We start from the raw sequence: 22,377 nt of genomic DNA, 5'->3' as shown, positions 1-22,377 counted from the left end.
TTGGGCCAGTGACATGTTGCAACCTGAAAAACAGTCTGACGCAATGACTCCAGTGACTTGTACTTGCCCAGAAGCTAGAGAGGAGTCATGACAAACATAAAAAATGCAAATAAGAAACACTTTAATTGAAGAACAGCTGGGAGCTACACCCAGTAGTGTCAAAAACATGTTTAATTGATTTCAACAACCAAAGCAATGAACAAACAACTGATGTAACCTACTGTTCAGTTAGATCTATCTATCTATCTATCTACCTATTGATCTGGCTATCTATTGATCTACCTACTGTATATGTCTGTCTGTCTGTCTGTCTGTCTGTCTTTTCATTTAACTTACAATCTCTGAAAAGTATGAGGTGCTTTAGTTTAGATGAGTTTAGTGAGTTTTATTTCATTTTATAACAAAGTAAGAAAAAAAAAATACAGAAATGTAAAAAAGTATGTTAATCACGTCTTCCGCAGTTTATAAGTAATTGTATATACTTCATTCAGATATGGATAGTTAATATGACATGTCAAGCAGTTTCCTGCTGCATGACATGCAACATTTTACCTCATTAACTCATTTATTGTAATTTTCTTGTATAATATTAATTCATTTTGTTTTTATGATTTAATTTTAATTAAGAGTTCACATGGAATATTTGTTATTTGTGTGCATGATTACTGAGTGCCATCACCAGGCAAGCATCAGCAGTTTCAATTTAGACAAAGGTAATGTCCATTCTTAGGCAATAATCAATGCTGTTAGCATAAAATAGACACGAGAGAACAGAGAATAGCTTTGGTGAATATTGTCACTAATCTGGTCTGCACTTCCATTCACCCACCACCAGAGGTCACTCGCTCACCACATGGACTTCACACCACACATCACAATGGACTCCAATTCCCATCATCCAACACTGATCACAGCTATCACCAATCACTCATTGCACACCTGATCCCACGCACACACTGATCACACACCTTATATAAACCCTGGACTTTGTTTCCCTCGTCGCCGAGTATTGTATGCGTTTACCGCTCTCCTAGCCGTAGCAACTCTACAGAGCCCCTGTTAGTTTTCCCCTGCCTGTTTTGGATTGTGTTTTCCCCGTGTTTGTTCTAGCCCGTGTTCCCTGGATTAACCCTTGCCTTGCCGTTTGGACACTGTTTGCACCCCTATTGGATTCTAGCCCATGTTCCCTGGATTATCTCTCTGCCTTGGCCACTGGATACTGTTCGCCGATCGTCGACCTTCGCTTGCCCTAGTATTACTCTTTGTCTTGTCCCTGCCATACCTGTTTGCCATTGCTCGACCCTGCCTGTATTTATGACCCTGCCTGTTAATAAAAGCTTGCACTTGGATCCGCGCGTCTCGTCAGCCCCTTTACAAATATCCACTAACAAACAAGCTAAAGAAGCAAATTTTAATGTGCTTCTTTTCTGCTCTGTTATGTGTTTTAAACCAGTGGGATACTATGACGTCTCGCTATCCCTTGATAAGCGCTTTGTGATTAACACTAACAACATAATCTGGGCCAGAGGACGACTGGAGGAAAATGGCAATAATATGTTTGTGCAACAGGGTTTGTTTAAACTGATGGAATGTAATATCAAAATCCTAAAACATTGTTCTGATCAACATGTGGGTAAATATGTGTATATTTAAAAAAAAAAAAAAAAGAAAAGCATTGCCTATCAGCTTCTATCATGTACAAAGCTCTGCTCCTACGAAAGCTCTGCTCCTATACTCCCATAATAACCTCTCCCTTCTAAGTATGACCTGAACCATTTTACCATCCCAGAAAGCCCGACCCAGTTTTCCAGTCTCTTTAGAAGTATGTTATGATCGACAATGTCGCAGCACTAAGATCTAGTAGTACCAGCACTGATATTTTGCCAGAATCAGAATTAAAGCGGATATAATTTATTATCTTAATGAGTGCTGTCTCTGTGCTGTGATGCACTCGGGAACCAGATTGAAAATTGTCCAGGTATCCATTTGAGTTTAAGTAGTTGTTCAGCTGATTTAAAAACTACCTTTTCAATAATCTTACCTATGAAAGGAAGATTTGATATTGGTCTATAGTTGCTCAACATGGTGTTATCAAGATTGCGCTTTAGGGGCTTAACAATTGCAGTTTTCTGGGAATTTGGAAACGTCCCAGAAAGATGTGAGGCGTTCACCACTTCTGAGATATCTGCTTCTAAACAGTTAAGCACACTTTTTTAAAAAAAATATGTGGGAAGTGTGTTAAGATAGAAGGTTGACGATTTAAGGTGCTGTACTATTTTTTTCCCAAAATTTTGCTATCAATTGCTTCAAAAACAGACAACAGTCACTTCTTTTTGAAATGGCGGTCGAATCTGTGTGACCTCTGCATGACTAGAAGATGTGCCAATCTCCTTTCTGATATTATTGATCTTCTCAGAAAAGAAAGACGCAAACTCATTGCATTTGTATTTCACTGTGAATCTGACTTGGGGGGTTTGTCAGTATCTCAACAGTAGCAAAAAGAGTGTGAGTGTTGTTTAAGTTACAGTTTATAAGGTTTGAGAAGAAGGTCTGTCTAGCTGTGGCTAGTTCTACATTGAAAGCATGAAGGCTGTCTTTATAGATGATATAGAATTTCGAGTTTCGTCTTCCGCCACATCCGCTCAGCTTTTCTGCATTGTCTTTTCATACTCTGAACTGCTGTTTATTTTCTCCAAGATGAATTTTGTCTGCCAGTCTTTTTGCTGACCTTTACCGGAGCAATATCATCAATAACATTCTTAAATTTTGAGTTAAATGAATCTAGGAGAAGATCAACAGAGTCTGCAGAAATGCTTGTTGTTAAAGATATAGCCTTCATAAATAGCGCACTAGTGTTCTCATTAATGCATCTCCTTCTGACAGAGACAGATCTAGATTCAGTGGTAACTGAGATCAATATATCAAAGAATATACAGAAGTGATCAGATAGTGCTACATCCTTGATAACAATGGATGAAATCTTTAGACCTCTACTGATGAGTAAATCTAGAGTGTGTCCACAATTGTGTGTGGGTCCATGCACATGCTGAATCAGCTCAAAAGTGTTTAAAACAGTTACTACAATTTATTTTGTAGTTTTGATTTCTGCACAGTCAAACTCTGAGGAAATCATTGATAACAGTTCTGTGAATTCTTCAACAAAGGCTGGAGAGTATTTTGGAGGCCTGTAAATAATGATAAACAGAATGCGTGGAGTACCTTTCAGCACAATACCTAGGTATTCAAAAGACAAATACTGACCAAATGACACTTGCTTGAATTGATAAACATCTTTAAATAGAACAGCTACACCTCCACCTCTCCTAACAGTCCTGCAGACACTTGTAAAATTAAACTTAGGAGGGGCTGTTTCATTGAGGACTGTTGCACAGCAGCTGTCTTCTAGCCATGTTTCATTTAGAAACATACAATCCAGGTTGTTTGTGGTTATTAAGTCATTGATCAGAAATGAGCAAAAGTTTAAAAATGCTAACTCGATGGAATTACATTTTGTCTCTACAGCAATCTTGGATTGATGCATTACAGGCCGCAGATTAGATGGGTCAGCCATACGGCTTGAGAAGGCCTTAGACTTTCTATCACGTGATAAAACAGAGATAGAGAAAGCTACAGGCACACTGGGTTCCCGCTTGTTCTGTAAACATTTGTTTAAGTTGCTGCTGACATAGCGGAGACCCGACACACATCACTGAGAGTAGGTATCAGTTGTTTTTGGTTCACCTAAAGCCGATGGAGGAGGGTTTGGGCCCTTGCGTTGTGGCAGCGGTCGGAGAGCTCTCACAGGAGGAGGAGGGAGAGCTGGACCTGCAGTCGTTGGTGGTTTTGGGGCCCACCGTTTTTTAGTCGATATCTGGGGGCTTGCAGCGAAAGAGTGGGAGAGTTTGGTCCCAGCATACACCAGTTCCTCCATTTTCTGTGAGAAGCTTAGAAGTGGAGATGCTGAAGAGAGGGATAGTGTGTCTGGTGAGAGGGGCTCTGGCTCTGATGTTTCCGGTGGCTGTGATATGTTGTCCTGGCTTCCCTGGCTGTTTTCCAGAAAGTCGTCCTTGGGTGCTTTACACTAATACAGGTTCTTATGTGTGTGCTTTGGCTAACAATATCTCCCCCAATCATTGGGTAGGGGTCAAACTGATGTATGAGTAAAACCAAAAGTAGAAGGCGTGGTCGAAATGTCATCGGCCACAGATTTGCTATTGATTTGCCAGGCCGGGGGCCAACAGGGAGGAAATATCAGTATGTGTGCTGCTATTTCAGAGAATGGCGTGCTAACTCATATTCCCCATATAGGGCCATACAACACACAGTATCTCCTCACCTTCTTAGGGTGAATCCCATTTCTCTGTCTTACCCCTTCCCCTTAGTTTTGCGCGTTCACGTGAGAGTAAGGGCTATCCCAATTCTCGTTTTGATCGAGGGGTAGGGCTAAGGGGAAGGGGTAGATACCCCTTAAAACCAAGCATTTTCGCGAGCTTACTTGAAACCAAGGGGTACACAGAACGCACTGCGCAACCGGCAACAATGGCGGCCAGATCATCAAGTATTAAAGTATTTTCGGCTTAAATAATTTATTTAAAAATTACGACAGTCTTGTTTTGTGCTCTAGACAGTCCTGTATATATATATTTGCAACATGATCTCAAAGAATTCCGTGTAATGTTCACGGACTTAATTAACCTCCGAATCTGTGGTGGCATCACGGAATCGCCGAAAATTCCGTGATGGGCTCACAGAAGTGATACCAATGTAAGTCAGTGACAGGCATCAGCCGTGCTCCACGCACGGAAGCCCTTAGCATCAATATGCCGACGCGATACTGGGAAATTTATCGTCATCATTATTGTTCAGAACTGGGTAGGTTTAGGGTAGGGGTGGGGTCACGTACTCCAGTGAAAGTATAACTGCATCGGAGTCACTCTTTTTACGTGGTCCGATGCAGCGCTGGTGTTGAACCAGTGAATCCGTGCATGGACCACGGCTGATGCCTTCTGTGAACCCATCACAGAATTTTCGGCGATTCCGTGATGCCACCACAGATTCGGGGTTAATTAAGTCCGTGAACATTACACGGAATTCTCTGAGATCAGGTTGATATTTGCAACCATGTTCTTAACTGAAACGTTTTAAAAAATTGCTAGTTTGCGATGCTAACGTTACATTGCTGATTTGCACAACAGTCCCGCAGACTAGCCTTGAATGGACTCCATGCATGTCTACAGTTTTAACAAGTTTGTAAAATGATCCATAGTTTGTGATCAACACTTGTCGGCTCTGGTGACGTAGCAGCCAGCTAGCGACGGTGTAGGATGACGTAACCGTAACCAAGTGGTGTCTCATTTCATAGGGGTATGTTTTCACCCCTAGCGCTTACCACTCGGTTTCGAGGGACAAGGGCTAGGGGTAAGACGAAGGGGTAGGGGAAGGGGAAGGGGTAAGACAGAGAAATGGGATTCACCCTTAGAGACCCTCTACAGGACTCTCATCCCTGATGATGAGAGGGGTCCATATCGAGATGATTTACCAAAGTACGTGGTAATTTGGGATAATGTGAGATTCCATCACTCACACGCCATCAGGCAATGGTTTGCAACCCACTATAGGATGCTGATGGAATTCCTCCCACCTTATTCCCCGTTCCTTAACCCAACTGAGGAGTTCTACTCGGCATGGAGGTGGAAGGTCTATGATTGCCAGCCACATACTCAGATGACCCTGCTGGCTGCCATGGATGTAGCCTGTGAGGACATCACAGTAAGACACCTGCAGGGGCTGGATAAGACTTTTTTTTTGGGCAAACCACTAGTAAAAGTGTAACTGTGAATTATATCCCGTCTCTTTCAATCAATATCCCACATTTCTGCCTATTGGCTTCATCACTCTGTCTCCTCTCTACCAGTAAGCTGGTGTGTGGTGGGTGTTCTGGCGTACTATAGCTGCCGTCACATCATCCAAGTGGATGCTGCACACTGATGGTGGATGAGGAGATTCCCCCTCATAAAGTAAAGCGCTTTGAGTGCCTAGAAAAGCGCTATATAAATGTAATGAATTATTATTATTATTATTATTGAGGAGAAATGGTTATGATGCAGAAATAAATTACAGACAAGCGACTAAGCATACATGCAAAAAGATGAAACAAAGAATATGTAGTAAGTATTAAAGGGGTGGTTTACTGCGATTTCACTTTTTTCATTTTAAATAGTGTGTAATGTTGCTGTTGGTGCATGAACAGTATCTGCAAAGTTGCTGCGCTGAAAGTTCAACGTAAGCGGAGATATCGTCTTTTAAAAATCAGGAAGTTTAATGCCTGCAAAAATGACTCATATGGGACTACAACGAGATACTTCCCGGGTTGCATACGTAATAAACCCATACATTTTCATCAATCCCTCCCTCCGGAACATGCAAAAAAGGGGGCAAGGCCGTGTTCTGCGGCTTTGTCGAAGAGGAAGAGTTATAGTGGAGAGTTGTAGCCATGCCGTCGAAACGGTGTTATTTTCACCCAGCTTCTGTGTTTCAGGTCTTCTGTGTTCGGGCTTCCTACGAATGCTGTAGTTCGTCAACAATGGTTAAAATTTATGTTTGATTATGTTCCTGACAATTACAATCCTAATTTAGCTCTCTGTGCTGCACATTTTACAGAAGACAGCTTCCAGAATCTACACGAGTTCAAAACCAGATTCACACAGAAACTATTACTAAAACATGGAGCAGTTCCAACTTTAAAAAGGGCCACAACTTGTAAGTAAGATTTCATAATTTTAAATGTATTTGCATGTATAATTTCAGACGTAATGTTTTAGTTTTATCAAGGTCGTAAACAAATGCCAACGCTGGCTTTAGTAGCCAGTTAGTTATATGCTATTTCATGTGTCTTTGACAAACGCGTACAAACATTTTGGACCCGAATTTGTAATTATGTACTAATTTTGTAAATGTATTTTCCATGTATACTTTATGACGTAATTTTTCGATTTGATCAAGAACGTAAACACAAGCCAACGCTGTTTGGTTATAGTAGCCAGTTAGTTTGATGCTATTTTGTGTGTATAAGACAAACGTGTACAAACTTCAAACAATTATATGTAATCACAACAGCAAACTTCCATTCAGAAACGTTTTGTAAGAGCCGTGCTTGCGGAAGTTCTGCTTGACTCTCTTCATTACCGCTTTCTGGGTCTGATTCTGGCTCAAACTGATACGGCAATATTGACACCATTATTTACATTTGACCGGAGCACATGCAACTGTCGCCCGTAAAGGTAATGGGTGTGAAGTTTCCGGACAATGTGCAGTACGCAGTTTAGCCAATCACAACACACCAGCCCAACTAACCAATCTGAGCCCATTGCCTGTTTTTGAGGGAGTGGTTTCATAGAATCAGGAAGTCAATCGGTCGTTCAAATGACAGAGGAGAAAGCGGCTTACAATAAAGGTGAAATATATTAAAAAATAAGGCGTTTTTTAACAAACGAAACACGAAGACATGTTATATTGCACCCCATAAACACAATCAAAGAAAAAAAGCAGTAAACCACCCCTTTAAACTGGGTAGGCTTTCATAGGCTTTATCAGGTACAAAGTACTGCAAGTGTTCACAGTTTTGCTACCTTCTGATTGACTGATAACATTATACTCTCAAAATAGCTTGACTCTATTCCACTCCTACTCAGCCTGATTCATGTCCTGCCCTATGAGGTCACTTTCAACGTCTACAAGAAATGATCCATATTAATTACGACTATAAAAGTGAAAATCCTGTATCAGGTAATTTGAATTTGGCAGTCACAGTTCAGCTCAATCACTGGGATGCTTCTCTTGCTTTACACACTCCTGCTTTTCTATCACCTTAATGTGACAGCTGAAAAACATTTTTGCAGAATAATGGGAGACCCTAAGTACCCACTGTTTTCTAAGGATGGAGACATAACTATTGGATCAATTTTGGCAATACACAGTAAATTAGCATTGTCTTCATTTGAATTTAAACAAAAACCTCAGCTTCTATCATGTTCCAGGTTTGTTACATTGTCTGCTCTAGTTTTAATGTATTTAATGCAATATTTAATGGTGTTTTTGTTATGAAAAACGTGATAAAAAGTCAAAAGAAAACAAATACCTTCAACTTTATATCTGTTTATTTGTTTAGTTGAAACTTAGCCTACTGGTGTAATGTTTTTACAGTGTGAATCTACAAGATTTTCGTATGGTTCAAACGATGATCTTTGCCATAAATGAAATTAACAAAAATGACATTTTGCTCCCAAATGTTTCTGTTGGCTACAAAATTTATGATAGCTGTGGTTCAAGACTGGCTTCTATGGGTGCAACTATGGCACTGATGAATGAACCAGAGTTTGCAGCAGGGGAGACATGCAATGCACAGTCCTCTATACATGCTATCATAGGGGAACCACAATCTTCTGCCACAGTGATTCTGTCCAGAACAACAGGATCTTTTAAAATTCCAGTGGTAAGGAGAGATAAAAGTAAATGTTTGACATTACAATGCACATTATTGTATAACTGTTTCATATGATTTTTTTTTTTTTTCTTCCCCAGATAAGTCACTCAGCCACATGTGAATGTCTCAGTAATAGAAAATATTACCCCTCTGTCTTCAGGACTATTGCTAGTGATTATCACCAGAGCAGAGCACTTGCATACATAGTCAAATACTTTGGCTGGTCTTGGGTTGGAGCTGTGAACAGTGACAATGACTATGGAAACTATGGAATGGCCATATTTCTGAATATAGCCCAGGAAGAGGGCATTTGTGTGGAGTACTCTGTGAAATTCCAGAGAACAGAGACTGAAAAACTAAAAATTGTGGTAGACACAATGAAAAAAGGCACTGCAAAAGTGATTGTCGCATTTCTTACCAGTTTTGAGATGAACAATCTACTTGATCAGCTAAGTATTCAAAATATTACAGGCCTGCAGGTTATTGGTGTCGAGGCATGGATAACAGCAAGCAGTATGATCACTCCAAACAGTTTCCTTGTTCTGGGAGGGTCACTGGGCTTTGCAGTGAAAAAAATCAATATCAGAGGTTTTGCAGATTATGTTCTAAAAGCATTCTGGGAAACAGCATTTCCATGCTCAGAGATTGAGAGGAATTCTTCACAAACTGAATTAAGTTGCAGCAGATATCAGGATCTGCTTGTGCTGAAAAACTATAATGAAGATGTGCCTGAACAAAGATATGCAAGTAACATATACAAAGCAGTTTATGCTGTGGCTCATTCACTACATAGTTTACTCAAATGCAAAGAACATGAAGGCTGCAAGAAAAACTTAACAATACAACCACAGCAGGTACATATCTTTTAAATTACATCTATCTATCTATCTATCTATCTATCTATCTATATTGTAAAACAATTGCTAAATGGATATATTAGAAAGCACAACCTGTTTATGTTGTAGCTATTTGCCAATGTGTTAATGCCTTATCCATATCATTCTAAATCTGTATTTTTGCTAGGTGGTTGAGGCTCTGAAAAATGTCAATTTCACTGTAAAGATGGGAGATCATGTGTGGTTTGACAACACTGGTGCCACAGTAGCCCAATATGAAGTTGTAAACTGGCAGCAGGACTCTGATGGATCAATCCAATTTAAACCAGTGGGATACTATGATGCCTCACTGCCCCCTGATCAGCGCTTTGTGCTTAATACTGAAAACATAATCTGGGCTGGAGGACAGCTCGAGGTAAAGTGCAATATAATAATATAACCTGTCTACAAAGTTTTTTATAAGGAAATTTGCACTGGACATTGACTAATAGGAAAATAGACTACCGTGGTGATTAGTCTTAATAATGCTGCCATATTTTAATAACAGCACTTTAAAGAATTTTGTTCTCAAAAAAATTTCACAATGTCGCAGATTGCTAGAGCTTGAATTATTTCATGTTTCAAAGCTGCAATAGTCTGTTTGTGTACATTAGTATAATGTTTCTATGTAGAAGCCTAGGTCTGTGTGCAGTGAGAGCTGTCCTCCAGGTACAAGGAAGGCTACACAGAAAGGAAGACCAGTCTGCTGTTATGACTGTATTCCATGTGCAGAAGGAGAAATCAGTAATGAGACAGGTAATATTCAGTCCATCTCACAGTTTCAAAGAAAATTAGTTAGTTGCTCTTTTTGTATTCTTCTTTTACTTTTCAGGGTGCAGTTTTTCTATCAAATGAGTTAATGATAATAATAATAATAATAATAATAATTTTCCTTTTGTCTTCTAACTATAGTGAAAACAACTTCCTTTCCAGATTCAAATAACTGCAAGCAGTGTCCAGGGGAATACTGGTCTAATGCTGAGAAAAATAAATGTGTTTTAAAGGCTGTAGAGTTTCTGTCATTCACAGAAATTATGAGTATAGTGCTAGTCTTTTTCTCACTCTTTGGAGTAGGATTAACTGTGCTTGTAGCGGTACTGTTTTACAGCAAGAAGGACACCCCCATAGTAAAAGCCAACAACTCAGAGCTGAGCTTCCTGCTGCTCTTCTCATTGACTCTGTGTTTCCTCTGTTCACTTACTTTCATTGGTCGGCCCACTGAGTGGTCATGTATGTTGCGTCACACAGCATTTGGGATCACTTTTGTCCTCTGTATCTCCTGTGTTCTGGGGAAAACAATAGTGGTGTTAATGGCCTTCAAAGCTACCCTTCCAGGAAGTAATGTCATGAAATGGTTTGGGCCTGCACAACAACGACTCAGTGTTCTTGCCTTTACACTGATACAGGTTCTTATCTGTGTGCTTTGGCTAACAATATCTCCTCCATTTCCCTATAAAAATATGAAATACTATAATGAAAAGATCATTCTTGAGTGCAGTCTGGGTTCTACTATAGGTTTCTCTGCTGTGCTTGGTTACATTGGTCTTCTGGCTGTATTGTGCTTCATTTTAGCTTTTCTGGCTCGCACACTGCCTGATAACTTTAATGAAGCCAAATTCATCACTTTCAGTATGCTGATATTCTGTGCTGTATGGATCACATTTATACCAGCTTATGTCAGTTCTCCTGGAAAATTTACAGTAGCTGTTGAGATATTTGCCATTTTAGCCTCAAGCTTTGGGTTATTACTTTGTATATTTGCACCAAAATTTTATATCATCCTGCTTAAGCCTGAACAAAATACAAAGCAACATGTGATGGGAAAGTTTTAATCCAAGTCCTATTTAGAAATAAATCACAATAATGTGGCTATTTCAAGGCTAAATTATACAATGAAACAGAGGAAAATCTAACAGTGATATCAGTCTTTTTTTTGTTTTGTTTTCATTGTTACACAAAAAAAGCCTGACTATGACTGACCAATTTCAGAAAACTAAGAGGAGTTTATCTGAACGTGTAACAATGCAAACAGGTTTTCTGTATGGGACATGTTTAGGGTTAGGGGATACAAAATATTGTTTGGTCAGTATAAAAGTAATAGAAGTCTATCAAAAGTCCCCACAATTCACAGAAACAAACGTGTGTGTGTGTGTGTGTGTGTGTGGCATAGGAATTATTTTCACTGTATTATTATTAACTGTTAACCATTTATAACAATTATTGTTTCACAAGTGTTTTACAACTTCATGGCTCTTGTGAAGGGCTGAAATAAAGAACCTAGTGGCCTGCTGCTATACTTTTGGCTGTCCCTGTATTTTTTCACTTTGTTTTTGTTCTTTGTTTGCAATCAGGGGAAGGGGATCAAGCCAAAGTGACAAAACAAAAAAATACCCAGAGGGCTGTGAGAGGTTGCAACCTGAAAAACAGGCTGATGCAAAGGCTCCAGTGTAATTGCCCAGAAGCTAGGTTGAAAGGTTTCTATGTCTACAAACATAAAAACAGAAATTACTTTAAATCACTTTAATTAAAGCACAGCTGGAAGCTACACCCTATTAGTGTCAACATATATGAATGCTTAACTGTTCTCAACAACAAGCAAATTACGCCTGATGTAACTTACTAATAAATTAGGTGTAATTATTTAATTGTTTGTTTTTGGTCTGTGAAAAGTATGGTTGAAGTTAATCTGTGTAAAGTATCACATACGTAAATGTAATATATGTTAATGTCCCTATCCGAGTAGTGATCAAATATGCTTTCATATAAGGCGATGCATTATTAGCACATACTGTATATACATCATCACGATAAATGAAGATGTAGGTTTATGCAATATATGAAATACCCATATTATATTTATTATATACAGAGACGTGCACAGACATTTCTAGAGGCAGGGTCTCAAGTGTAAAAAAAGGGCACTTCTCATATTTATTTTAATTTTTTTCTAAACAAAACGTTAAATATATTAGGGATGTGCGATATTGACAAAAATATATCTCAATATTTTCTGGGATTTCATCGATAATGATAATTAGACGATAATTTGCTGAGTGTGTTATTGTGCTGGTATCTTAAAGGTCCCATGACATGCTGCTTTTTGGATGCTTTTATATAGGCCTAAGTGGTCCCTAGTACTGTATCTGTAGTCTGTTTCCCGAAATTCAGCCTTGGTGCAGAATTTCAGCCACTACGAGCCAATCCCACAATGCCAGTCCCAGTCCCCCCTTTCCTTAGGACGTGCCATTTCTGTGTCTGTAGCTTTAAATGCTAATGAGGAGGAGAGAGGCGGGGCAAGGTGGAGGGTGGGTGTGTGGCCTTAACCAGCTTGCGCTACAATGCACTACCATGCGCTAATGTTGACAGTGGATGTATCGCAATGGCTCGTAGACACGCAGTCCTTCAAGCTTTTCAGTTTGACCCAGAATCTGATCCGGATGGAGAAGCACTGGATGAAGAAGTTGCAACTCAGTGGCTACAGCAGGACGTCTCCGAATGGTTAGTTTAAAATATTGTGTCTGGATACGGTACTTTAGTTGGTTTGTTTATGTATGCTGTTACAGTTATTATCATGTAGCTACCCAGCTAACAGGGAACGTTCCCAGAACATTCACTAACGTTCTTTAAAAGTTGTGTTAATGTTAGTACAAAACGTTATTAAAATAATGTTTTTGGAACGTTCTTATAACGTTGTTAACGTTCTTGTAACGTTGATAGAAAACGTTCTTAGAACAACGTTCTTGGAACGTCTTTAGGACGTCATTTGTACTTGATGAACGTTCTTGTAACGTTGATAGAAAACGTTCTTAGAACAACGTTCTTGGAACGTCTTTAGGATGTGATTTGTACTTGATGAATGTTCTTATGACGCTGATAGAAAACGTTCTTAGAACAATGTTCTTGGAACGTGTTTAGGACGTTATTTGTACTTGATGAATGTTCTTATAATGTTGATAGAAAACGTTCTAAAATCAACGTTCTTGGAACGTCTTTAGGATGTTATTTGTACTTGATGAATGTTCTTATAACTCTGATAGAAAACGTTCTTAGAACAACGTTCTTGGAACGCCTTTAGACGTCATTTGTACTTGATGAATGTTCTTATAACTCTGATAGAAAACGTTATTAGAACAACGTTCTTGGAACGCCTTTAGGATGTGATTTGTACTTGATGAATGTTCTTATGACGCTGATAGAAAACGTTCTAGAACAACGTTCTTGGAACGTGTTTAGGACGTTATTTGTACTTAATGAACGTTCTCATAATGTTGATAGAAAACGTTCTAAAATCAGCGTTCTTGGAACGCGTCTTTAGGACGTTATTTGTACTTGATGAATGTTCTCATAACTCTGATAGAAAACATTCTTAGAACAACGTTCTTGGAACGCCTTTAGGACGTCATTTGTACTTGATGAATGTTCTTATAACTCTGATAGAAAACGTTATTAGAACAACGTTCTTGGAACGCGTCTTTAGGACGTTATTTGTACTTGATGAATGTTCTTATGACGCTGATAGAAAACGCGTTCTTAGAACAATGTTCTTGGAACGTGTTTAGACGTTATTTGTACTTAATGAACGTTCTCATAATGTTGATAGAAAACGTTCTAAAATCAACGTTCTTGGAACGCCTTTAGGACGTTATTTGTACTTGATGAATGTTCTTATGACGCTGATAGAAAACGTTCTTAGAACAATGTTCTTGGAACGTGTTTAGGACGTTATTTGTACTTAATGAACGTTCTCATAATGTTGATAGAAAACGTTCTAAAATCAGCGTTCTTGGAACGTCCTTTAGGACGTTATTTGTACTTGATGAATGTTCTCATAACTCTGATAGAAAACATTCTTAGAACAACGTTCTTGGAACGCGTCTTTAGGACGTTATTTGTACTTGATGAATGTTCTTATGACGCTGATAGAAAACGTTCTTAGAACAATGTTCTTGGAACGTGTTTAGGACGTTATTTGTACTTAATGAACGTTCTCATAATGTTGATAGAAAACGCGTTCTTAGAACAACGTTCTTGGAACGCGTCTTTAGGACGTTATTTGTACTTGATGAATGTTCTCATAACTCTGATAGAAAACATTCTTAGAACAACGTTCTTGGAACGTCTTTAGGACGTCATTTGTACTTGATGAATGTTCTTATAACTCTGATAGAAAACGTTATTAGAACAACGTTCTTGGAACGTCTTTAGGATGTGATTTGTACTTGATGAATGTTCTTATGACGCTGATAGAAAACGTTCTTAGAACAATGTTCTTGGAACGTGTTTAGGACGTTATTTGTACTTAATGAACGTTCTCATAATGTTGATAGAAAACGTTCTAAAATCAGCGTTCTTGGAACGTCTTTAGGACGTTATTTGTACTTGATGAATGTTCTTATAACTCTGATAGAAAACGTTCTTACAACAACGTTCTTGGAACGTGTTTAGGACGTTATTTGTACTTGATGAATGTTCTTATAACTCTGATAGAAAACGTTCTTAGAACAACGTTCTTGGAACGTGTTTAGACGTTATTTTTACTTGATGAATGTTCTTATAACTCTGATAGAAAACGTTCTTAGAACAACGTTCTTGGAACGTGTTTAGGACGTTATTTGTACTTGATGAATGTTCTTATAACTCTGATAGAAAACGTTCTTAGAACAACGTTCTTGGAACGTGTTTAGGACGTTATTTTTACTTGATGAATGTTCTTATAACTCTGATAGAAAACGTTCTTAGAACAACGTTCTTGGAACGTCTTTAGGACGTCATTTTTACTTGATGAATGTTCTTATAACTCTGATAGAAAACGTTCTTAGAACAACGTTCTTGGAACGTCTTTAGACGTCATTTTTACTTGATGAATGTTCTTATAACTCTGATAGAAAACGTTCTTAGAACAACGTTCTTGGAACGTCTTTAGACGTTATTTGTACTTAATGAACGTTCTCATAATGTTGAGAGAAAACATTTTTAGAACAACATTCTTAGAACGTTATTGTAATGTAATATAATTTCTAAATTAATAATTAATTGCTAAATGTTATTATGTTGTTATCAAAACATTCTGAGAACAGTATTCATGTCCTTATGATTTCAGGCTACTTTATTAACATTACCATAATGTTGGGAGAAACATCTTTAGAAAAAAAAACACTTATAGGCTATATAAAACAAGAATAGAACAGAATATGATAGAAAAATAAAATGTATTTAAATATGAAACTACAACCTCGATTAGGATGTGGCAAAGTCACTGAATCTTTTATAATTATATACTTTATCATTATTAATTATATATCTTTTATAACTTTTGAAGTCATAGGCCTATAGTGAAATGTCATACACTGTAAATCAGTGGCATTTGCTAAATTAAATTAGTTAATTTAACAAAAAGTTATTTCAACTCAATATATATGTGATGTGAACTCAAAATCTAATTAGGTTAAGGGAACTCAATCTAAATAAGTATAAATTAATTTAATCTACCATATGGTTATTATGTCTAAATGGCGGACCACAAAATATTTTAAAGAAAAATTTGCTTAATTCATGATTTCTAACATTGTTTTTCTAGAAATCACGTTTGCTTTATCTCTTTCAATATTAATTAAATAGCCTTCATAACTAAAGATAATACAATAAATACATAAATCTGTTTCATATTAAGCATAGATCAATCCTTTTAAAGAAATTAATTTTACTCGAGACAAAATATTATCCGGTGTTTTTCAAAAACCGCGCATTTTTCAGTCAGTCACATCCGCCCCTCCCCCACAGCTCACAGTCACTGGATCACAGCCGGACGGCTCGCGACGCCGTCACGGAAAATAACAGGTAAGCATTCACTTTTTTATTCCTATTTAAAGCACTTTTGAACGTTATTTTGTGTTTTGTCAATTTTATCTGAAGATTAACCAGCTCAGTTATCATTGTAATGTTAGCTAGCAAAGAAGCAAGGACAACCACATCAAAGTTATCAACGGCAAGTGTTAAATATGCAGTGTTATACACAACAGTTTGTCAGTGATAAATTAAGGTGTGTGTGTGTGTGTGTGTGTGTGTGTGTGTGTGTGGTTTCTCACAGCTGGACACAGACAAACGAGTCCCGCGAATTGTATTTTTAAACTGGAGAGACAGCTGACAGGATGTCGTCATCTGTAACCGTCACTCGCCACAGTTCTCAAGAGAGGTAAAGCAAAGACATATTCTCTGTATTACAATGCCTTTAAACTTTTAGTTAATCATTATTATCCGCTTTGTCAGTTTCATCTAGAATATCCATGTGATGCTGATCAAGTTTTCTAAATCCGCCGAACGCAGTGAACAAAGGGGCTGAGGAGCATTTATAATGACTGTTTTGTTAACTTTAGTTAACATTTTACACTGTTATTTGCTCCTCACTGTCTTTCTTAAAATTCATACTAACAAATTGTTGTCATGCTTTTGAAATCAATCTTTTCAGAAAGGCAGCGAGGGGTGGTGTGATGTCATTTGCAACAAGACGGCTGATACTAATATGAGCCTAAAATAAAGTAAGTAGAATTCACATTAAACAAATTGATGGGCTTTAGTGTTGTACAAGATGTAATTTGTCACCTTATAAACAGTTATTTAAATTCATCGTTCTTCAGTTTTTATATTTTGATGAATTGCTATTAATGCAGATGTAATGATGACCAGAAATGACCAGCAGCACAAATGTTAAGTCTTCTGAAGCAATAGTATACTTTTGTTTTGTGAATATTAGATTGAAATTTAAACCTAAAGATCAAATTGTGAATAACGTTACACAATACAGATGAAAAATAACAAACTAACATCCCACAAGAATGACATCTAAAGACCAGTCATGTTTGATGTAATGTAGGGTGCCACCAGTTTGATGCAGAGTGAATTGGCAGAGTGAATAACATCTTAAATTTCAGTTTGTCATTCCGTCAAGTCTTTTGGTATTTTGTGTTGCTTCAGAAGAATACCAGTGAAGTCTTAAGTTCTGATTATAGTTATACATTTATATACTTAACTAATATAGATGGGGAAAAAACTTCTACTTTCCCTTATCCTAAAGTTGCTTTGTTTTCTTATAAAGATGTCAGGTAATTGCTAATGCTAAGTTTGTAGTGGTTAAAATTGTCTTATGATTCATAAAAATAAGCTGTCCATAAATGTTGCTTAATTGTGAGTTAAATTTCTCTAATTTTGTGTTTTGTCTTCAGGGACAATAATGGCATCAGCCATTCAAGTTATGATCCTGGCAGATCTACTACTATCTGAAAAGTAGTCTCTGCAGATTGTTTCAAGATACACAAGGTAGGACACATGTCAGGACAACTTTATATTTACTTGGCAACATTTAAAAATTTTAACTGAGATCAGTATAGTTAAAAAAATAATAATAATCTGTCATGGTTTGCTCACCCTCATGTTGTTCCAAATTCATTTTGAATGAATTTCATTCATCTTCAAACAAATGTTTTGATTTTTGATTTTCATTCATCATTTTTGTCTTTCCATTGGAAGTCTTTATTTTCAAGCTTCTAAAAGTTTATAGTTTAGGCTTTGACACATAATAAAAAAAGCTACTTATACCTTCTGTTATTTATCTTGTTTCTGAATACCTGTAAAATTTAAAGGATTAACTAACAACTTGAGTGTAACTTGTTTTTTTGCTCTCAATGCCATTTTGACAATGCAGTTTTTAATCCATGCAGCATTTTTTTTAAAGGAAAACATTACAAATGATTCCTTAACAATTTAACTGATGTGTTAATAGCGAAAATTCTTACTGTCAGTTAATGGGTCAATGCTAGCATCCCTACCCAGAAACACCTACTAGAACCTATTAATCTTACCTGTTTTATCTCTGAGTTTCCTTCCTTAACTGAGTTCATGTAACAGTTTATTAGCTAATAACATGTAACAAGGCAACTTTTGCCATTTAATAACTTTATTGATGACTTCTAAATGTTAAATGTTGAAGGGATTTTTCCTGTTTCAAATTGGTATAAAATGGAAATTGCAGTTGACTTAACTACCCTATTATGATGTATTTCCAGTAGTGTGCATGTGTATACCTATCAAGATGAATAAATTAGGTCAATTTATGTTGACCTAAAATTGTTTTTCGGAAGTGACATGATGAAAATGTATTATTTGAATGTTTATATTTTTCTTAATCTAATGATGCTTCAGAAGACGTTTTTCTTAATGCTGCTAGTAGCTTGTCATTGAAAGTAACATATGCCAAGTCAAATGAAACTACCTTTGACTCTTGAGTAATGTAATATTTGTAGAACTCAGCACAGATCCTAATAATTTTTTGGCATAGCCACACTAATTATTTTATAGGCATTTTGTAATATCACTTTGTAACATCAGCCAATCTGTTTACTTTATAGATGGAGCGTGGAGAGACGGGACATGGACCACAGTTTTTCAGCACCCACACCCCACACTCAAATTCATATAGAAGTTCTCAATTATTAAATGTTAATTTCATAGTTTATATTTAGCTGTGAAGTTATAGTTCATTGTCATAAATATTAAACTACATATTATTATTATTATTATTTTACATGATATGCAAATTTCACCAATTTGTTTAATGTGTTAATTAACTTTTTGAAATTGATTATCTTTAATAATTCAGATACCTGTTGAAATGCACATGTAATTATATACTTGCTCGTATCTGGAAGGTTGTGTTAATAAAATGATGTTGAAAGCGAATGTTGCAATACTGCTAATCTTAAAATAACATTTTATTAAAATAAACTTTGTAATGTTCCAAATGTTTTTAGGGTGTTGTATTTTTAAGAAAATGTAGGTGGAAATAAAGTTGTAGGAACATTATGCTAACCATAAAATAATGTTCTAGCAACGTTAGGCAAACTAGACATTTTGACGTTCTTGGAATGTTCCAAATAAACGTTAATAGAACATTATATTTTTAATGAAAATTAGGTTGCAAGAACATTGCAGGAAAGTTATGCTAACCATAAAATAACGTTCTAGCAACGTTAAGCAAACTGGACATTTTAACGTTTTGGAATGTTTCAAATAAAAGTTCATAGAACGTTATATTTTTAAATTAAATTTAGGTTGCAGGAACGTTATGCTAACCATAAAATGTTCTAAGAACGTTAAGCAAACTGGACATTTTAACGTTTTTGGAATGTTCCAAATAAACGTTCATAGAACGTTATATTTTTAAATGAAATGTAGGTTGCAAGAACGTTGCAGGAACGTTATGCCAACCATAAAATAACGCTCTAGGAACGTTAAGCAAACTGGACATTTTAACGTTCTTTGAATGTTCCAAATAAACGTTCATAGAACGTTATATTTTTAGTGAAATTTAGGTTGCAAGAACGTTGTAGGAACATTATGCTAACAAAAAAATAACGTTGTAGGAACGTTAAGCAAACTGGACATTTTAACGTTCTTGGAATGTTCCAAATAAACGTTCATATAACGTTATATTTTTAGTGAAATTTAGGTTGCAAGAACGTTGTAGGAACGTTATGCTAACCATCAAATAATGTTCTAGCAACGTTAAACAAACTGGACATTTCCACATTTTTGGAACATTCCAAATAACGTTCCCACAACCAAAACAGAACGTTACAAAAACGTTCTCAGAACATAAATTTGTTAGCTGGGTAATGCTAGCCATAGGTTCGGATGAAGGAACTAAAAAAAATACTTCGGTGTTAATTTGTACATCCAAACACTGAGCAACTGTCATGCTTCGCTCGTTTGCAAGCCATGATGTCTCGCGAGGAAAAAAAAATATTGCGCTCGCCTTGCACGGGTAGTAGCTAATTTTCTCATGGGTGGGCGAAGCAGAGAAAGGGGAGGTAACCTTTCCCCATATGACGACATAAAGGGAAGATTCCAGATTGGACCATCTGAGCTTTCATTTTCTCAAAGGTGAAGCAGCATACCCAGGGCTCGGTTTAAACCTATCGCCATTTCTAGCCAATGGGGGACCATAGGCAGGCTAGGGGAATTCATATTAATGTTAAAAAACCTCATAAAGTGAAATTTTCATGCCATGGGACCTTTAAGGACTACCGTTGACAGCTGACTCCTAAAGTTTTTGATATTCTGCATATTCTGTGTGGTGATCAGTTCACAGCAGTGATAGAAATTAATCTTTTTCCAATAAGTTTAAATAGATTTTTACCTTCTATGGATATTTTTATCTTCATAAAGCCATTTTTTTCTAAAAGTGTGCATCATCTTTTCAGTCAAATTATTATATTGAATCAGTTAATTAGAATAATAAGTCATTTGTTACCAAGCAAATGAAATCAGTATTGACAAAATTAATCTTTGCAGTGCAGAGAAAATACAGAAGCTGCATTAGAAGTGACATTTAGATGCATTTACACACTGTTTAATGCAGGACATGAATGCATTTAACTTGCAGTTACAAATGCATTAATACTGTTTTGATATTTTAAACATAAAACGTTGAACGATATTTAAAATTATTTTAAAAAAAAGAAAAAGAAAAGAAAAGATACTTTAAATGTGAAATTAAAACTGCCAGTAGGTGGCAGCAAGTCACTGTTAATAAGTGAGTCATTGCGACTGAATCATTTAAACGATCGATTCATTCAGGAACAAAACCGCATCATGTTGCTCAGAGATGCAAATTGGAATTATATTTGTTGGCGAAATAGAGCAAAAACAGGTTATATTGTGTCTAACACATAAGTGTCTTAATATTCTTGTTTATTGAACTGCTGTATAAAATCAATTTCACATTTGTATTCATGCTGCTTTTTGGTGGAAAAAAAACGTCAGCCTTCGTGTGATACTGATTAACTATATGAAATGATATTTCTGCCCCCTATCTTGAATTTTGTGTTCATTCTAAATGCATTTTAATAAACTGAATCATACAGTGAAAGAACGCACACTGGTCTGACCTACTAGACTTCCTATTGCCTTAGCTAAACTTTTGCTCCTTACATCCTCATGAGTCATGGATGTTAGCAGGACAAATTAACTATATTTCCCTTTTGTCTTTTGGATAATTAGCTGTAAATTCGAGGCACAGGTAGGTAGCTTAGTCTTTTGTTCATCACCACTCACCTCTACACCAAGACAAAAGGCTTGTTCGAGATGAACTGTACTAGCCTGCCACCGGCTGGCAAGAGTAGCCGCTTGCAGTCGGGGCGGAATTAAAAGCGAAGACGTCAAGTCGGACACTTTCTGCTCCCGGTAGTGACGCTCTCATGGTGTTTGCATACTCTTATCACAGATAAAGTGAATTAAATGCAATATTTGTCAAATACACAGAAATGTTTTTATGAGAAACATTAACAATTTTTATATACTGCTTAATACAGCGTCATCTGTTCAAGAATAAAGTCCAACATAAACATATACAGTATTTTGATAAAAATGACTCAAGATAACAGTGTGACTACACTAAAAAAGCTTTTACTGTTATAAAAAACACAGATTTGTGAGCATTACTGGAATTGTTAGAATAAACACGCAACACAAGTCATGCTTGTCATTACAGCATCTGACCAATGAGAATAAAGTGTGTCCTCATTAAGGCTCTCGCAGCCGATTTTGAGCAACTGCAGCGCCTGACCTAGGCGGCTGGTCTTGTTTTGCTCTTGCAGTACTTTGATGGCACATGTGATCGTGAAGCCAAAAACACACTGCACGATTTTAGGAATTCTATAAGATCACTGCAAGTCACACTGTGCGACATGGATCTAATAAACTTGGCTATGACGTGTGTGTAAACTGTACGATGATGACACCTAATAGGCTTGTTTGAGATGAGCAAAATCTGCGCAGAACTGATCACCAGTGATCACCACAAGATGCATGCCGGTTAGAAGAGTGTCCGAGTTATGTCCGACTTGCTCTGATGTCATGCTGACATGTGGCAAAAAACTGTCGCGACGGCGAGGCGGCTGTGTCGGATTGCGCAGTCGAGCTCAGTTGCTCTCCACCGATTTCACTGATCAAAAGCATGATGGGAAA

The 22,377-nt window shown here is 37.0% G+C and overlaps 1 protein-coding gene and 1 long non-coding RNA gene across 2 annotated transcripts; both read left to right on the top strand.

Annotated features, from left to right (window-relative positions):
* The first annotated feature begins 7,827 nt into the window (after nucleotides 1–7,827).
* LOC131524315 (extracellular calcium-sensing receptor-like) lies at nucleotides 7,828–11,354 on the top strand. The gene is made up of 6 exons (XM_058751331.1): nucleotides 7,828–8,036; nucleotides 8,203–8,491; nucleotides 8,581–9,336; nucleotides 9,506–9,733; nucleotides 9,990–10,113; nucleotides 10,291–11,354. The coding sequence occupies exons 1-6, from the start codon at nucleotides 7,828–7,830 to the stop codon at nucleotides 11,187–11,189; spliced, it is 2,505 nt and encodes an 834-aa protein (XP_058607314.1). The 3' UTR covers nucleotides 11,190–11,354.
* A 4,745-nt stretch (nucleotides 11,355–16,099) lies between these two features.
* LOC131524659 (uncharacterized) lies at nucleotides 16,100–19,052 on the top strand. Its single transcript, XR_009267048.1, has 5 exons — nucleotides 16,100–16,194; nucleotides 16,445–16,549; nucleotides 16,823–16,892; nucleotides 17,577–17,670; nucleotides 18,759–19,052. It is a non-coding gene; the product is annotated as an uncharacterized LOC131524659 (long non-coding RNA).
* The last annotated feature ends 3,325 nt before the right edge of the window (nucleotides 19,053–22,377 follow it).

This window comes from Onychostoma macrolepis, chromosome 18 (genome assembly GCF_012432095.1).
Source record: "Onychostoma macrolepis isolate SWU-2019 chromosome 18, ASM1243209v1, whole genome shotgun sequence".
NCBI lineage: Eukaryota > Metazoa > Chordata > Actinopteri > Cypriniformes > Cyprinidae > Onychostoma > Onychostoma macrolepis.
The sequence above is the reverse complement of the archived record's forward strand: the minus strand, read 5'-3'. Positions and strand labels throughout refer to the sequence as shown.

Coding starts and splice junctions, on each gene's coding strand:
- LOC131524315 (XM_058751331.1), top strand. CDS start 7,828: ATGCTTCTCTTGCTTTACACACTCCTGCTTTTCTATCACCTTAATGTG. Junction 8,037..8,202: donor CAGCTTCTATCATGTTCCAG/GTTTGTTACATT, acceptor ATGTTTTTACAG/TGTGAATCTACAAGATTTTC. Junction 9,734..9,989: donor GGGCTGGAGGACAGCTCGAG/GTAAAGTGCAAT, acceptor GTTTCTATGTAG/AAGCCTAGGTCTGTGTGCAG.